Raw genomic sequence first — 13,023 nt, 5'->3', positions numbered from 1 at the left:
GGGGGGAGACGCCGCGAGTTTCCTGCGATGACGGACGACCGAGGTCAGGCGTACGATGCGAGCCTCGGATCTTGCGAATATGGGCACCCCGATCTTGGAAGTTGACTCGCGCTGTCGGGGTCGTGAACTCACCTCGCGCCTCCTTTGAACGCCTTGAAGCCTCCGGTGTCTTCGCGCTTGGCACGTTTCGCGCCTCCTCGGCCTCCCGCGCCTCCTCGGCCTCCCGCGCCCCCTCGTCCCGCTCCCGGAACTGGAGCTGGCGCGGGACACTCGCTACTCCAGTGCCCCGTCTCTCCGCATCGATAACACCTATCGTCGGTCTTATCCCTCTTCGCGCCTCGACCCCGGCCTCCGCGGCCGCCCCGAGACTTCTTGAGGTCAGCGAGGGTCATGCTACCGGGAGCCATGTCGTCCCAGGCCCTCAATCACGCGCCTCCCGAAGTGTCTCCGTCGAGGACGCGTTCGAAAAATACGCGCGACTTTGAAGACGCGACGTGGAGCTCGCTTTTTGGTCTATCCGAGTCGCCGCCGGGGCGCTCGTCACCTCGACGCGCGCCCGTCGTCACGTCGCCGAGCACGATGCACGCGATCGCACCGACGTCCACGTCGCATCTCGTCGTCCCGCGCGCCCGCGGGCCCCGCGGCTCCGACCGCGCGCGTCTCCAACGACGCGTCACCGCCAGATGCGCCCCGCCCTCGAGGTCCACCGCCGACGCCGCTCCCGCCGAACGCTTCGGATCGCTCGTGCAGGACACGCTGCGGGACATGGAGACGGACGAGGAGTTCCAGCTCGCGCAGCGCCGGCTCAAGGAGGAGGGTCAGGCGGCGCTCACCAGAGAGGAGCGCGCGCGGAGGAGGCGCGCGTTGGACGGCCTCGACGTACCGCACTTCGACGAGTTTGTCGTCCGCAACGGCGCCGACGCGCTCGTGCGGAAGCCCACGACCATCCTTCAGGTCAACATCGGCCTGTACTGCAACCAGGCGTGCTCGCACTGCCACGTGGAATCCTCGCCCCTGCGCGATCGCGAGGTGATGTCCAAGCGCACCGCCGATCGCCTCGTCGAGCTCATCGACGCCGCGGATGGATCCGTCGCGACGCTGGACATCACCGGAGGAGCCCCGGAGCTCATGGAGCAGTTCCGCCCCCTGGTCCTCGCCGCGCGGGCGAGGGGCGTCGAGGTCATCGACCGGTGCAACCTCACCGTGCTGTACGAACCGGGGCAGGAGGACCTCCCGAGGTTCCTCGCCGATAACCGCGTGAAGGTTGTCGCGTCGCTGCCGTGCTACTCGGAGAGCAACACCGACGCGCAGCGAGGCCGCGGCGTGTTCCAGCGGTCCATCCAGGCTTTACGGGACCTCAACGCGGTGGGGTACGGCGTGGAGGGTACCGGGTTGGAGCTGGACCTGATGTACAACCCGGGCGGGGCGTTTTTGCCGCCGGCGCAGGAGAAGCTCGAGGTTGCGTACAGGTCCGAGCTCGGCGACGCATACGGCGTGTCGTTCACGCGGCTCATAACGCTGACCAACATGCCCATCAAGCGGTTCGCCGATCAGCTCCACAGGGAGGGCAAGACGGAGGAGTACATGAAGCTCCTGGTGGAAAACTTCAACCCGGCGGCGGCGAACGGGGTGATGTGCAGGGATTTGGTTTCCGTGAGCTGGGACGGCCGCCTGTTTGACTGCGACTTTAATCAGCAGCTCGACATGCCGATGCCGAGGGAGAAGGGCGATAAGGGCAGCGGGCCGCTGACGGTGTTCGACGTCGACGCGCTGGCGATGCTGACGGGGAGGAGGTTGGCGGTGGACAATCACTGTTTCGGATGCACGGCGGGCGCGGGATCGTCCTGCTCTGGCGCCACGGCGTAGTTTGTGTCCTCGGTCAACCACGGGTGAACAATGTATTTTACAGTCTCAACTCAACTCCTCCGTCCGATTCCCCCACCGTTCACTTCTTCTTCGAGCCCTTCTTTCCCTTGGGCTCGGGCTCCGCGGGCTTGACCTCGAGGTGCGTGACCCACGACATGTACGTGTTCCAAAGCAGCGCGATGACGTTCGCCGCGCCCACCTGAAGGTTCACGGGCACGAACCTAAAGTTCAAAAACTGAAACGGCACCCAAACCTTCCAGTTGGCGACGACCGTCTGCGACCAGTCCTGCTTCAGCTTTGGCACCACCGCGGCGGCGTTCCCCTCGATGGTAAACAGCGACGCGATGAAAACCGCGAGGAACGTCGGCGCAAAGACGAGCTGATCGAGCGCGAGACTCGTCACCGCCGCGGCGGAACCGACCGCGCCGGTGGCGACGACAATCTTGTTCAGGTTGGTGTACCAGAAGTGCAGGCACGGACCGACGAGCGCCGCGCCGAGGAAGGTGAAGACCCCCGCGCGCTTCCAGTCGCATCCCTTGCTCGCGGCGTCCTCGAACATGAACTGCGCGAAGAGGTCGCCGGCGGAGTTGAGGATGCCGGACGTGACGCACTTGGTGAGCAGAGGGTTCTTCTCCAGAGAGCTCAGGTAGAGCACCCAAAGCCCGCCGCCGCCGGATCCCGACGACGCGCCGGAGTCGCCGCCTCCGCCTCCGGATCCGCCTCCGGATCCTCCGGATCCGCCGGACCCGCCGCCGCCGCCTCCCTCGGCGGCTCGAGCGACGCCCCTTCGCTGCCGCCGGAAGGATGGCCCGGCGTTGCCGTCGGGGCGGGTCGACGGACGCGAGGGCGCGAAGGGACCGCAGCCGGAGACGGCGTCCGCGCGGAAGCGGTCGCCGACGCGGTTCACGGGGCGCCTCATCGACGAGTTGTCGTTGACGGCGCATCGAGCGGGCCGCGCGCGAGTCGCGACGACCACCGCGGACCTCCCGCAGGCACCAATCGAGGCGGTGACCCTCAACGCCGTGGCGCGCGTCGTGACCGCCCACATAGTCCCGGGTGGATTCCACGCGCTTTCGAGGACGCGCCCTGTGTCTGCGGTTGGAGCGGGAACGCTGACGAGCCCGAAGGACCCGCGCGTCGTCCGTGCACGTGTGCGCCGGGTGCGCGTGTTGAACCAAGCGTCGTTCAAAAACCGCCGTTCAAACGCCGACCGGATCGGTCGGTCGATCTGAACGCGCGCTTGATCGAGAACGTCGTTCGTCTCTTCCGCCCCCTCACATCGAAGGTCGCGACGCGTTCGCACACCAAACGAAGACCAACAAATGTCGGGCGGACCTTACGGCGGCGGCAGCTCGCTCGCCACGGTGCGTCCTCCCACCCGACCAGTTCGATCCAACCCCGCCATCCGCGCCCCCCCGCGGAAAAATATCGCCATCCTTCACCGCCGCGCGTGACTGACCCCGGTCCCTCCTTTCCCCTCCTCCCCTTTCCCGCTCAGTTCATGCGCGTGGGCGCGGTGGCGGTCGGTCTCGGTTACGGGGCGGTGATGGGCATGTTTTCCGGACTGGTGCGTTCGCGATCCCCCGCCTCGTCCGCCCCTGACCCGTCTCCCGGGAGGGACCGGGAACGGGAACGTGTAAAATAGGGTTCCCTCGCGGTCTGTCCCGACACCTCCCTGGCGAGCCCACGACTGACCCGTCGCATCCCCCTGACATTTCCCGCAGTTCAAATAAATGATTCGACGACACGAACCCCACGGAGCCGACCGCGCTCGCCGGGTCGGCTCTCCTGTAGACGCGATACACTCCTAAAAGATTGAATCCATGTAATTTTTTGCAAGACAACCGAGGGGTTCGGTCTATGCGCGCGCGTGTGCGCGCGTCTTCTACCCCGCGAGGTCCTCCATGCACGTGATCCACCGCTCCAGCGGGACTTTTCCCGCGGACTCCGCCCCAGCCCCCGCGCCGTGCCGCGCCATCTCCAGCAGCATGAACAGCCTCTTGATTGGCGTCTCGTGGTCCAGCATCGCCACAGCCGGGTCGAGCTCGTGGGGCTCAAACGCGCCCAGCTGCGACAGCACAACCTTCGCGTCCCGTTGCGTCAGCAGCGGGCAGTGCAGGGACACGTTAAACGTGGCGGTCAGTCCCATGTCCTCGAACACGTGCGGCAGCGACGTGGTGCCGATGACCAACAGCTTGCGCCCCTCGGGAGGCTGGCGCTTCAGCAAGATGAGCAGCGCCTGCAGCACCACGTTGCTGAATCTCGGGCCGATCGCGACGTAGTCGAGCAGACGCTCGATGTCGTCGAGCACGATGAGCGACAGCGGGGACTTATACGCGTCCTCGAACACCTTCGCCAGCGCCTGGCACTTGCCCATCTCGCTCATGCCCACCATGTTATCCGCGCTGACGAGTTTCATGAACGGGTACTGCGCCCCGATGGCCAAAGTCGCCGCCAGGGCCGTCTTACCCGAACCCGCGGCGCCCTCCAGGACGCAAGTCAACATTGGGGTCTTATCGCTCACGCGCACCTGCTCCACGAGCGCCCTGCACGTGTGGTGCAACTTCTCAAACTTTTCGCCCGGGGAGATGATGCCGTTGAGCCGGCACCGCTCAAACGTCTCGGTGCTCGCGCCAAACGCCGGGACAACCTCGAGTAACGCTCGCTCGAAATCGCCCATCTCCACCTTGACGTTGTCCTCGTCAATCTCCATCGACGACAGGTTCTGAAAGTCGATCTGCCTCGCCAACGCGAAGGACACCGCGGACTTTACGAGACCCTCGATCTCGGCTCCCGAGAAATTTTTCGTCCGCCGAGCGAGGTCGGCGACGTCTACATCCTGTCCCAGAAACTCGTTCTCGCTCATCTTGCTGCTGTGGATCTTGAGGATCTGGTGCCGCCCAGCCTCGTCAGGGAGACCGATCTCGATGTGCACCTCGAGACGCCCCGGGCGGAGGATCGCCTCGTCCAGCATGTCCTTCCTGTTGGTCATGCCTATGAGCAGGATGTTGTTCAGGGAGTCGACGCCGTCGATCTTGGTGAGGAGCTGGTTCACGATCGAGTCGTGGACGCCAGTGCCCGAGTTGACGCTCCCGCGCTGCTTGCACACGGCGTCGATCTCATCGAAGATGATGATGTGGAGGTCGGAGTCGTCCCCGCGAGCCTTCTGCTCCGCCTCGGCGTCGGCAAAGAGCGCGCGGATGTTCTCCTCGGATTGGCCGACGTACTTGCTCATCACCTCGGGGCCGTTGACAATCTTGGGCTCCTTCCCGTTGAGCATCTTTCCAATCTGCCGAGCTATCAGGGTCTTACCGGTACCCGGCGGGCCGTGCAGCAGCATGCCCTTGACGTGCTTGATCCCCAGGCGTTGCACCACGCTCTGGGGGAACACCCGCGACGAAAACGCTCGGCGGAAGATGTCCTCAAACTGCGTGTCCAAACCGCCGATGCCCAGCTTCTCGAACGAGAACTCCTTCGCCTTGAACAGGCTGCTGTTGATGGTGGTCGCCTTCTGGTTGGTGATCTTGATGGCGCTGTTGTGCGCCGCCTCGAAGACCAGCCCGGTGTCGGGGATCATCAGGCCGCGAGAGTTGCGAACGCCGTCGGGCGCGCCCTCCACGAGCATCGAGTTGACGGTGCACAGGAAGTTGTTGCCGCAGTACTCCACCGCGGCTTTCTGCCCGACGGTGAACACCTGGCTGACGAACGCGCGCTTGATGCTCTCCGCCATCTTCACGGCGTCGACCTGATCGTGACGGAGGGTGGGTGGATGGTCGGTCGGAGGAGGTGAAGGGGAGACGGACGCGGGCGCGTCGGGGGATGGATGAATGCGTCGGGAGTGGGCGAATTCGCACCTGCTCGTGCCTTCCCGCGGCGTTCAGATCCGTCGCGGTCCTGAGCTTGGTGAACTCCAGCTCCAGGGTCATGCCCGCCGCGTTGAACTGGGACACGGGCGGCGTGAACGGCTCGACCCGCACGGTGTCCCCGGTGGACACGCGGAGGAGTTTTCGCTGCACGCCGTTGAGCGCGATCTGCCCGGGCTCAACCTCGGGATGGGGCCGCGTGAAGAGGACCAGATCGCCGAGCTCGGCGTACGGGACGAAGTCGGAGTCGGCGGAGCTGACGAACGCGGCGTTGGTGAGCGCCAGCTCCTGACTCGGGCAGTTTGCGACCCGCAGCATCGCCATGGTGACCTGTGGATGGTGTGCCAGGCGCCTCGCTGCTCGGCTCGGTCTCTCTGATGGGACTCCCCAATTGTTGCCCGTGAAACTTTTCACTCGGCGAGGGACGAAAAGGCGACCGAAAGGAAACCGACCGCGCGGGGTGGTGCCGCTTTTTTTCCGAGCGAGTCTATTTCGTGCGGAATTTGCACGTATTCGCAGTCTGATTCTGATAAGTCGGTTTGTGGGCGGGCACAGGCAAACAGTCAGAAAAATCCACGCAAATGGACCAGGAAAATTGCCAATCTTTCCTAACCACGCCCGTGGGTGAATCTTCCACAATTCGCTTATCCGATGCGAACGAACCGACCAACCAAATGCGTTTCTTTCGCCAAACGAGCGCCATCGGAGCGCCCACATCGTCCAGTCAAAATCAGGCGGATCTCCCCCGATGCCCCGAAAAGCGGTAAAGCTGCCCCGTGTTTCAGAAACCGTTCTAGCCTCGCCAGCTGCACCCGCATTGCACACGCCAGCAGCGTCAGCGACGCTCGAAAGGGGCAGATTTCTGTCCGAGTCAGATGATCGCGGAGACCATCATGCACAACACCTCCGTTCACGCCAGCGCGGCCTCCCGCTCGGCGCTGGCGCAGCACTCCGCCGCGTCCGCCGGAAGGTGCGTTTCGGCTTGAAGCTCCTCTTTCTCATCCCCGCTCTGCTCTGCGCTTTTTGGGTGTCCGGCGATGCGCGCCAGCGGCCTCTACGGCGCGATTCTCGACCGAAACTCAACCTGATCGCGTGTAACCCATCCCGCCCAAATCGCGCAGGGCTCAGCCCAGGCCGTACCGCACCAGGAGCAGCACAGGCGCCTCCAAGGTTCGTCCCATCCCGAACACTTCGCTTTTCGCCATTTGCACCGTGTGGCGTGTCCCGTTCCAGCGTTTGCCACCTCAGCACCCGCCGCCGTCGCTCCCGATGGCGTCTCATCTCCTGGGTCTGGCGCTCGACGCACCATGGATCCCGTGTGAGAGCGCGACCGGCGATGCCAACGAGCCGGCGCGACTGACCCAATCGCGCCGCGTCCCCCGCGAGGCGCCCCTCCCCACCGCGCCCCGTTCGTCCGCCCCCCGGTGGTTGAAAAACAATATCCTAAGATTGCTCCCCCGCGCGCGCAGAAGAACGATGTGGAGACCGCGCCGATGGACTGCGACGTTCAGATGGACCGCTCCGTGTCCATGAACGAGCCCGAGTCCCCGTCCTACCACATGAACCGCCGCTCGTCCCTGTTCGGCGTCTCCGGCGTCGCCGCCGGCCTCGCCACCGTCGTCGCGGCGAACATCTCGCTCCCGGTGGGCCCCGCGCGGGCAGCCGCCGACCCCAACAAGGTGGTCGCCGTGCCTTACACCCCGTACCAGGTCACCTCCGACTCGAGCGCCGAGTCCATCGAGGTGGCGAAGCAGCTCAAGGCGGCGGGCGCGAGGCTCTACGGCGCGTTCTGGTGCGAGAACTGCAACAAGCAGAAGGAGCTCCTCGGGAAGCAGGCGATGGAGTACGTGGACTACGTCGAGTGCTTTCCCAACGGCGTCTACCAGAACTCGCCCGGGCACGATGACGTGACCAAGCCGGACGCCATCTGCACCGGGTATACCAGCGCGTGGCCGCTGTGGGTGGTGCCCAAGCAGGACGGCGAGCCCGGGGACGAGATCGGCATCCAGGGGCAGATCAAGAAGCCCAAGGAGCTGCAGAGGCTCGTGAAGGAGGCGGCGGGTCAGAAGTTCGACGCGGTGAAGTACCTCACCTCGGGCTCGGACGGCTACGAAACGGGCGTGGAGTCCAAGTAGACAAACGGGTGTTTCTTAACCAATGCGCGGGGGGGGATATTACTCAGTGACCAAGACTGCACCATCAGCTTATCATATTTTAACACGAATGATGTAACATCGACGACAATCTCACAGCATCCTGGAGAGCTGACGCTCCACCGTGGGGCTCTGCATCAGCAGCTCACCCGCGCTCTGCGCCCCGAGCGCGGCGAGCTTCTTGTACAGGTCTCCCACGAGCTCGCCGCTGGCGGCGGAGGAGGGCGTCGGGCTCGCGACGGGAGGATCCTCGCCCCCGCCCCCCCCCGCGCCGGGCGTCACCGGCGAGAACCGCTCATCCACCGAGATGAGGTCCGACCCGTCGTCGTCGGAACCTACCCGCGATGGGGACCCTTCCGACCCGTCCAGCGCGTCCCCATCCTCAAACCCGTCCCCGTCCCCGTCCCCGTCCTCCTCGTCGTCGCTCGGTGTTTGCAGAGCCGGCGCGTCGGCGACGGACTCGACCACCGGCCCCGGGCCCCCCGAAACACCCCGCCGCGACTCCGCCGTCGCCCTTCGAGTCTCGTCGATGTCGGCGTACGCAGCCTCCCAGTCGATCTCGCGAGCGCCGCCGGGCTCGGCGCTGGGAGAATCGGGAGCGAGAACGGGCGGGTCGGCTGTAACGGCTGTAACGGCCGCGGGCGGGTTCGAACTCGGAGACGTGGGGCTCTTCGCCGCCGTCGCCGGGTTTTCCTCGGCGATGGCGCAGTGGAGCTCGGTCCTGAGCTCGGCGATCATCTTCTCCTGGTTCTCGATCAACCGCGCGGTGGCGCGCGCGTGCCTCTGCATGAGCTCGATCGTGGCGCGCGTGCCCAACGACTTACCGGCCCCTAGGACGTTTGCGACGACGTCGTTTTCGTCGTTTTCGGAATCTTCGTAGTCGGTGGAATCTTCGGAGGAGTGCACCGCCAGCCGCCTGCGCCGGGCGGACGGGGAGGGCGCGGACGGCGGGGCGGGCGCGTTCTGCCACCTGGCCATCGCCGCCGCGCCAACCTGCGACCGCAGACCCGCGAGCTCTCCCTTGAGCTCCGCCTCCCGCTCCGCCCACGAAATTTTCAATCGAGCGACGTCCTCCCGCGCCTCCCTGAGCTCCTTGGCCGCCTTCTCCGCGCGCGATTCCGCGTTCTTCGCCTCGCGTCGCGCGGCGGCCACCTCCGCGGGCCCGGCATCCGTGACGCTCTCCTCGAGCTGCTTGCGCAGACGACGCGTCTCGTGCTCGTGCTCGGACCGCGCCTCGTAAAGAACGCGCTCCGCTTCGAGCTTCGCCTCGGTGTTTTGCCGGTACCTCGACTCCGCCACCGCCGCGCGAGATTCCGCCGCGGCGATCGCCGCCGCCGCGTCCGCGTCCGCGCGTTCCTTCGCGCGCTTCGCCGCCTCCACCTCAGCCTCGCGGAACCCGGCCTCGGCGGCGTGGAGCCTCTCCTCCGCCGCGTTCGCCTTGGCCTCTGCTTCCTTTCGCGCCTCCGACTCCGACTTGGCCCGCGCCTCGGCGGCTTCGGAAGCCTCGCGAGCCGCCTCGGCGTTCTTCTTCGCCTTTTTCTCCGCGTCCCTCGCGCGTTCCGTCTGCGCCTGGAGCCGCGCCGCCTCGGCCTCGTACTCGCGCGCCGTCTGCGCCGACGCTTTGGCCTCCGCTTCCAAACGCGCCGCCGCCTCCGACGCCGCCTTCTCGGCATCCGCAGCCCTCGCGAGCGCGCCGTCGAGCGCGCCCCTTACCGCGTCGCGCTCCGCCTGCGCCCGCTCCGCAGCCTCCACGGCGGCGTCCGCGGCCGCCGCGGCGCGAACCGCCACCTCGCGTTCCTCCCGCAGCTCCGCGCCCATCGCGGCGAGCCGGTCCTCGGCGTCCGCGGATTCGGCTCTTCTGCGCTCAGCCTCGCGATCCGCCGCGTCGGAGGCTCGCTCCGCCCTGGCGCCTTCCTCCTCCGCGCGTCGGGCTGATCGCTCGGCGAGGGATCGCGCGGCGGCCGCCTCGGCTTTGGCGGCGTCGCGTTCGCCCTCGGCGGCGACGCGTTTGGTCTCGGCTTCGGAGAGGCTTCGCCTGGCGTCCGACTCGGCGGCGTGCGCGGCGGCGACTCTCGCGATGGTATCCGCCTCGAGCGTTCGCCTAGCCTCGTGCGCCACGGCGCAGTCGTCCATGAGGCGGTCCCGGCCAGCCTCCGCGGCGTCCGCGCGCTCGTTCGCGGCTGAGAGGTCGCGTCGTACCGACCGGAGCGCCGCCTCGCATTCCTCTCGTTCGCGTCTCGACTCCCGTAAGTGCGCCTCCTTCTCCTCGACGGCCAATCGCAGCGCGGGAATCTCCGCTTTCATAGCGTCAAACGCCACCTCGACGGCGGCGCGTTCCCCACGCTCCCGACCGAGCGCCACCTCCGCGTCCGCCGCGCGTCCGAGCGCCGCGGAGAGCTCAGCCTGGACTTTCCGACACTCGCCCCGAGCGTCCTCCTCGGCGGAGGTCGCCTTCGCCGACGCGAGTTCGGCGTTTTCGCGATGCCCTCGGTGCGCCTCGCACTCACGTTCCTTGGCATCCAGTCGTCTCAACAGCTCGGACTCGCGCGCGGCGGCTTCGGCGCGCAAGGTGGATTCGCGCCGGTTCATCTCCTCGGTGGTCTCCGCCTCCCTCGCGCTCATCCGCCGGCGAAGCTCCTCTCGCGTCTCCGCCAGTTCGCGCGTCAAAGACCGAATCTTTTCCTCGCGTTCCGCGTCCCCCTCCTCGAGCGCCAGCGCGTGGGACGCCTCCGCGTCGGCGAGGTTACGCGCGAGCCGGGAGGCTTCGGCCTTGGCGGCGTCGCCGGCGGCCGTCGCCGCGTCGCGGGCGGCGCACGCGGCGCCGAGCTCCGAACGCATCGCCTCGCACTCTCGAGCGGAAGCCTCAGCCTGAGCCCTGGCGTTGGCGACGGCGTCGTCGCTCCGTCGCGACGCGGACGCGGCAGCCTCTCGCTCCTTCTCCGACGCGCTTCTCACCTGCGCGAGCTCGATTTCGAGTCGTTCGCGTCGTTCGAGCTCTGCCAACGCCGCGGCTTGGAACGAGTCGGATATTTTCTGGAGTTCCCTGTAGCTCGCCGTCGCCGCCGCCGCCTCGCTCACCATCCTCGCGTGGTCGCGCTCCACCTCGCGGAGGCGCTCGGCGAGCCCCGCCGCGCGCTCGCGCTCGGCGTCGCGTTCCACCCCCGCATTGATCCCGCGGGCCACGTCCTCGACGTCGAGCTCCGAGTTTTCCCGCGCGAGCGCGTCCAGTCGAAGCGACGCGACTTCCAGCTGCGCGGCCATGATATCCGCCTGCCTCGAGAGCGTGCGCAGCTCGCGCTCCGCGGCGTCCGCGCGCCGCGTCTCCGCGTCGCACGCGTCCAGAGCCGCGCGTTCACGCTCCGACGATTCCCTCGTGCGCACCGCGGCATCCGCGGCCGCCACCCTGGCCACCTCCGCGTCCCTTCGCATCGCGTCGACGTCGAGGTCGAGTTTCGCGTTTTGCTCATCTTGCCTCCACCGCTCGTCCTCGAGCTGCGCGAGCTGCACGTCCCTGTCCGCGAGCAGGGACTCGAGATCGGCGACGCGACGCGCGAGCGACGCCACCGCCGCGGCGTCGGAGTCGGCCGCCGGGTGCGAGGTGGCGGCGACGGCGGATTCTTCCTCGCCGATCTCGGGTGGCGACTTCGCGCCGCGTCCTCGGCCCGAGCTCGACGGCTCCTCGTCTTTTACCCCGCCTTCCCGTGTTTTCGTCCTTCCCATCGTCGGGAAGAGCTCGTTGACGCCCCGGAGTAGGTTAGCGCCCGCCGCCGCCGCCGCCGCGACGGAGCGACGCGGCGAGTCGTACGGGGACGACGCGGTTTCGGTTTCGTTTCTCCCCGGTCCCTCGTCGCGATGATCGTTCGCGATCGACGAAGCTTTCCCGAGGTCGTACACTCGCGCGCCGACGAGCGACCTCACTTCCTCCTCGGCCTCCTCCGCCGAGCGCCGGTCCTCGCGGCGGCGCCAATCGTGCATCGCGCGCCACGACTCGTACGAGCCACCCCCCGGTACGAGCGAGCGCGTTTCCTCAATCGTGTTTTGGTCTTCGACGATCGGAATCGTCGTCGCTCCTCGTCCACCCCCCGTCGCTCGCTCCGCGTCGAAGCGCGCGAACATCTGTTCCTGCAACGCCTTCGCCCTTCGGGTTCGCTCGGTGTCGGCGCGTTCGCGTCCCGGCGAGGCCGACGGGGACCCCACCGGGGATAACGCGCCCAGCTTCCCCGGCGACGCGGCGACGGGCTTATGATGAGTCGTCGGCGAAGCTGGGCGGATCGACTTGGCCGCCGACGACGCCGTCTGCTTGTCCGCCACCGAGATCCGACGCGGTGACGACGCTCGCGGCGATTGGGGAGGCGACGCGGCCGGGGACGACGCCGCCTCGTCGAGTCGGAACGCGAACGGCCCGCCGGCGGTGGCCGGGGGGTCGGTGGCGTCGTCGTCGTTTGGGGCGGTCCTCGGCGATTGGGGCGATTGGGGCGAGCCCGGGGACCTCGGGGACCTCGGGGGCGACGGCGCGGGCGACCTGGCGGGCGACCTGGCGGGCGACGGCGCGGGCGACCCGGCGGGCGACCTGGCGGGCGACGGCGCGGGCGACCCGGCGGGCGATCGCGTCGCGGGATGTGCCGTCGCGGGCGTCGTTCGCGTGCCCGCGGTCGAGGATGATGCGCGCCCCTTGGCGTACTGCGCCTGGCGCTCGACGAGGGAGACCCTGCGCTTCGGCGTGGTGTTGGCGCCCCACGCGGGCTTGGGCGCCGTCCTCGGCTTGGACTTCCCCGGCGTGGGATCGTACGGCGAGCGCGCGGCGGACGAGGACGACGGGGGCGGCGGGGTGGAGCGCAGCTCCGCGCTTCGCCTGCCCATCGGCGACGCGGGCGCGCCGTGAAATCGCGGTCCCGCTCCGCCTCGGGGCAGCGCGGGTGGCGGCGCCCGAGGTGCGGAGCCCGGCGGAGGTTTCCGCGCGCTCCGCGTCTTCAGGCCGTCCGAGGACATGCCGAACGTGGAAGACGTCGGCATCCTGGCCCCTCCGACCGCCGACGCCTCAATGCCTCCCTCGGCTGTTCCAACGGATTTAAAAACAGCAGTCTGGTTCCTGTCCCAAAAAGAAAAGTTGACAGGTCCACCCTCCACTGACGCGGGGCGAT

The 13,023-nt window shown here is 67.6% G+C and overlaps 5 protein-coding genes across 5 annotated transcripts; 2 read left to right on the top strand and 3 right to left on the bottom strand.

Moving 5' to 3' along the window:
* Nucleotides 1–765: 765 nt before the first annotated feature.
* On the top strand, nt 766–1,866 carry MICPUN_79401 (predicted protein; the record flags this gene model as incomplete). Its single annotated transcript, XM_002499881.1, has 1 exon — nt 766–1,866. One exon carries the CDS (start codon nt 766–768, stop codon nt 1,864–1,866), a length of 1,101 nt encoding a protein of 366 aa, XP_002499927.1.
* Nucleotides 1,867–1,880: 14 nt separating this feature from the next.
* Nucleotides 1,881–3,008, bottom strand: MICPUN_107806 (predicted protein). Its single transcript, XM_002499411.1, has one exon. It carries the CDS (start codon nt 2,912–2,914, stop codon nt 1,946–1,948), a length of 969 nt encoding a protein of 322 aa, XP_002499457.1. The 5' UTR covers nt 2,915–3,008; the 3' UTR covers nt 1,881–1,945.
* A 675-nt stretch (nt 3,009–3,683) lies between these two features.
* Nucleotides 3,684–6,053, bottom strand: MICPUN_106780 (predicted protein; the record flags this gene model as incomplete). Its single annotated transcript, XM_002499410.1, has 2 exons — nt 3,684–5,611; nt 5,817–6,053. The coding sequence occupies 2 exons, from the start codon at nt 6,051–6,053 to the stop codon at nt 3,752–3,754; spliced, it is 2,097 nt and encodes a 698-aa protein (XP_002499456.1). The 3' UTR covers nt 3,684–3,751.
* Nucleotides 6,054–6,566: 513 nt separating this feature from the next.
* On the top strand, nt 6,567–7,969 carry MICPUN_56410 (predicted protein). Its single transcript, XM_002499880.1, has 3 exons — nt 6,567–6,699; nt 6,851–6,899; nt 7,199–7,969. Exons 1-3 carry the CDS (start codon nt 6,605–6,607, stop codon nt 7,862–7,864), a joined length of 810 nt encoding a protein of 269 aa, XP_002499926.1. The 5' UTR covers nt 6,567–6,604; the 3' UTR covers nt 7,865–7,969.
* Nucleotides 7,970–7,975: 6 nt separating this feature from the next.
* Nucleotides 7,976–12,871, bottom strand: MICPUN_56411 (predicted protein; the record flags this gene model as incomplete). Its single annotated transcript, XM_002499409.1, has 1 exon — nt 7,976–12,871. One exon carries the CDS (start codon nt 12,869–12,871, stop codon nt 7,976–7,978), a length of 4,896 nt encoding a protein of 1,631 aa, XP_002499455.1.
* Nucleotides 12,872–13,023: the final 152 nt, after the last annotated feature.

The sequence above is a fragment of the Micromonas commoda genome, chromosome 2 (assembly GCF_000090985.2).
Source record: "Micromonas commoda chromosome 2, complete sequence".
NCBI lineage: Eukaryota > Viridiplantae > Chlorophyta > Mamiellophyceae > Mamiellales > Mamiellaceae > Micromonas > Micromonas commoda.
This window is presented reverse-complemented; position numbering and strand designations above follow the sequence as displayed.

Coding starts and splice junctions, on each gene's coding strand:
- MICPUN_107806 (XM_002499411.1), bottom strand. CDS start 2,914: ATGTGGGCGGTCACGACGCGCGCCACGGCGTTGAGGGTCACCGCCTCG.
- MICPUN_56410 (XM_002499880.1), top strand. CDS start 6,605: ATGATCGCGGAGACCATCATGCACAACACCTCCGTTCACGCCAGCGCG. Junction 6,700..6,850: donor TCCGCCGCGTCCGCCGGAAG/GTGCGTTTCGGC, acceptor CAAATCGCGCAG/GGCTCAGCCCAGGCCGTACC. Junction 6,900..7,198: donor GCAGCACAGGCGCCTCCAAG/GTTCGTCCCATC, acceptor CCGCGCGCGCAG/AAGAACGATGTGGAGACCGC.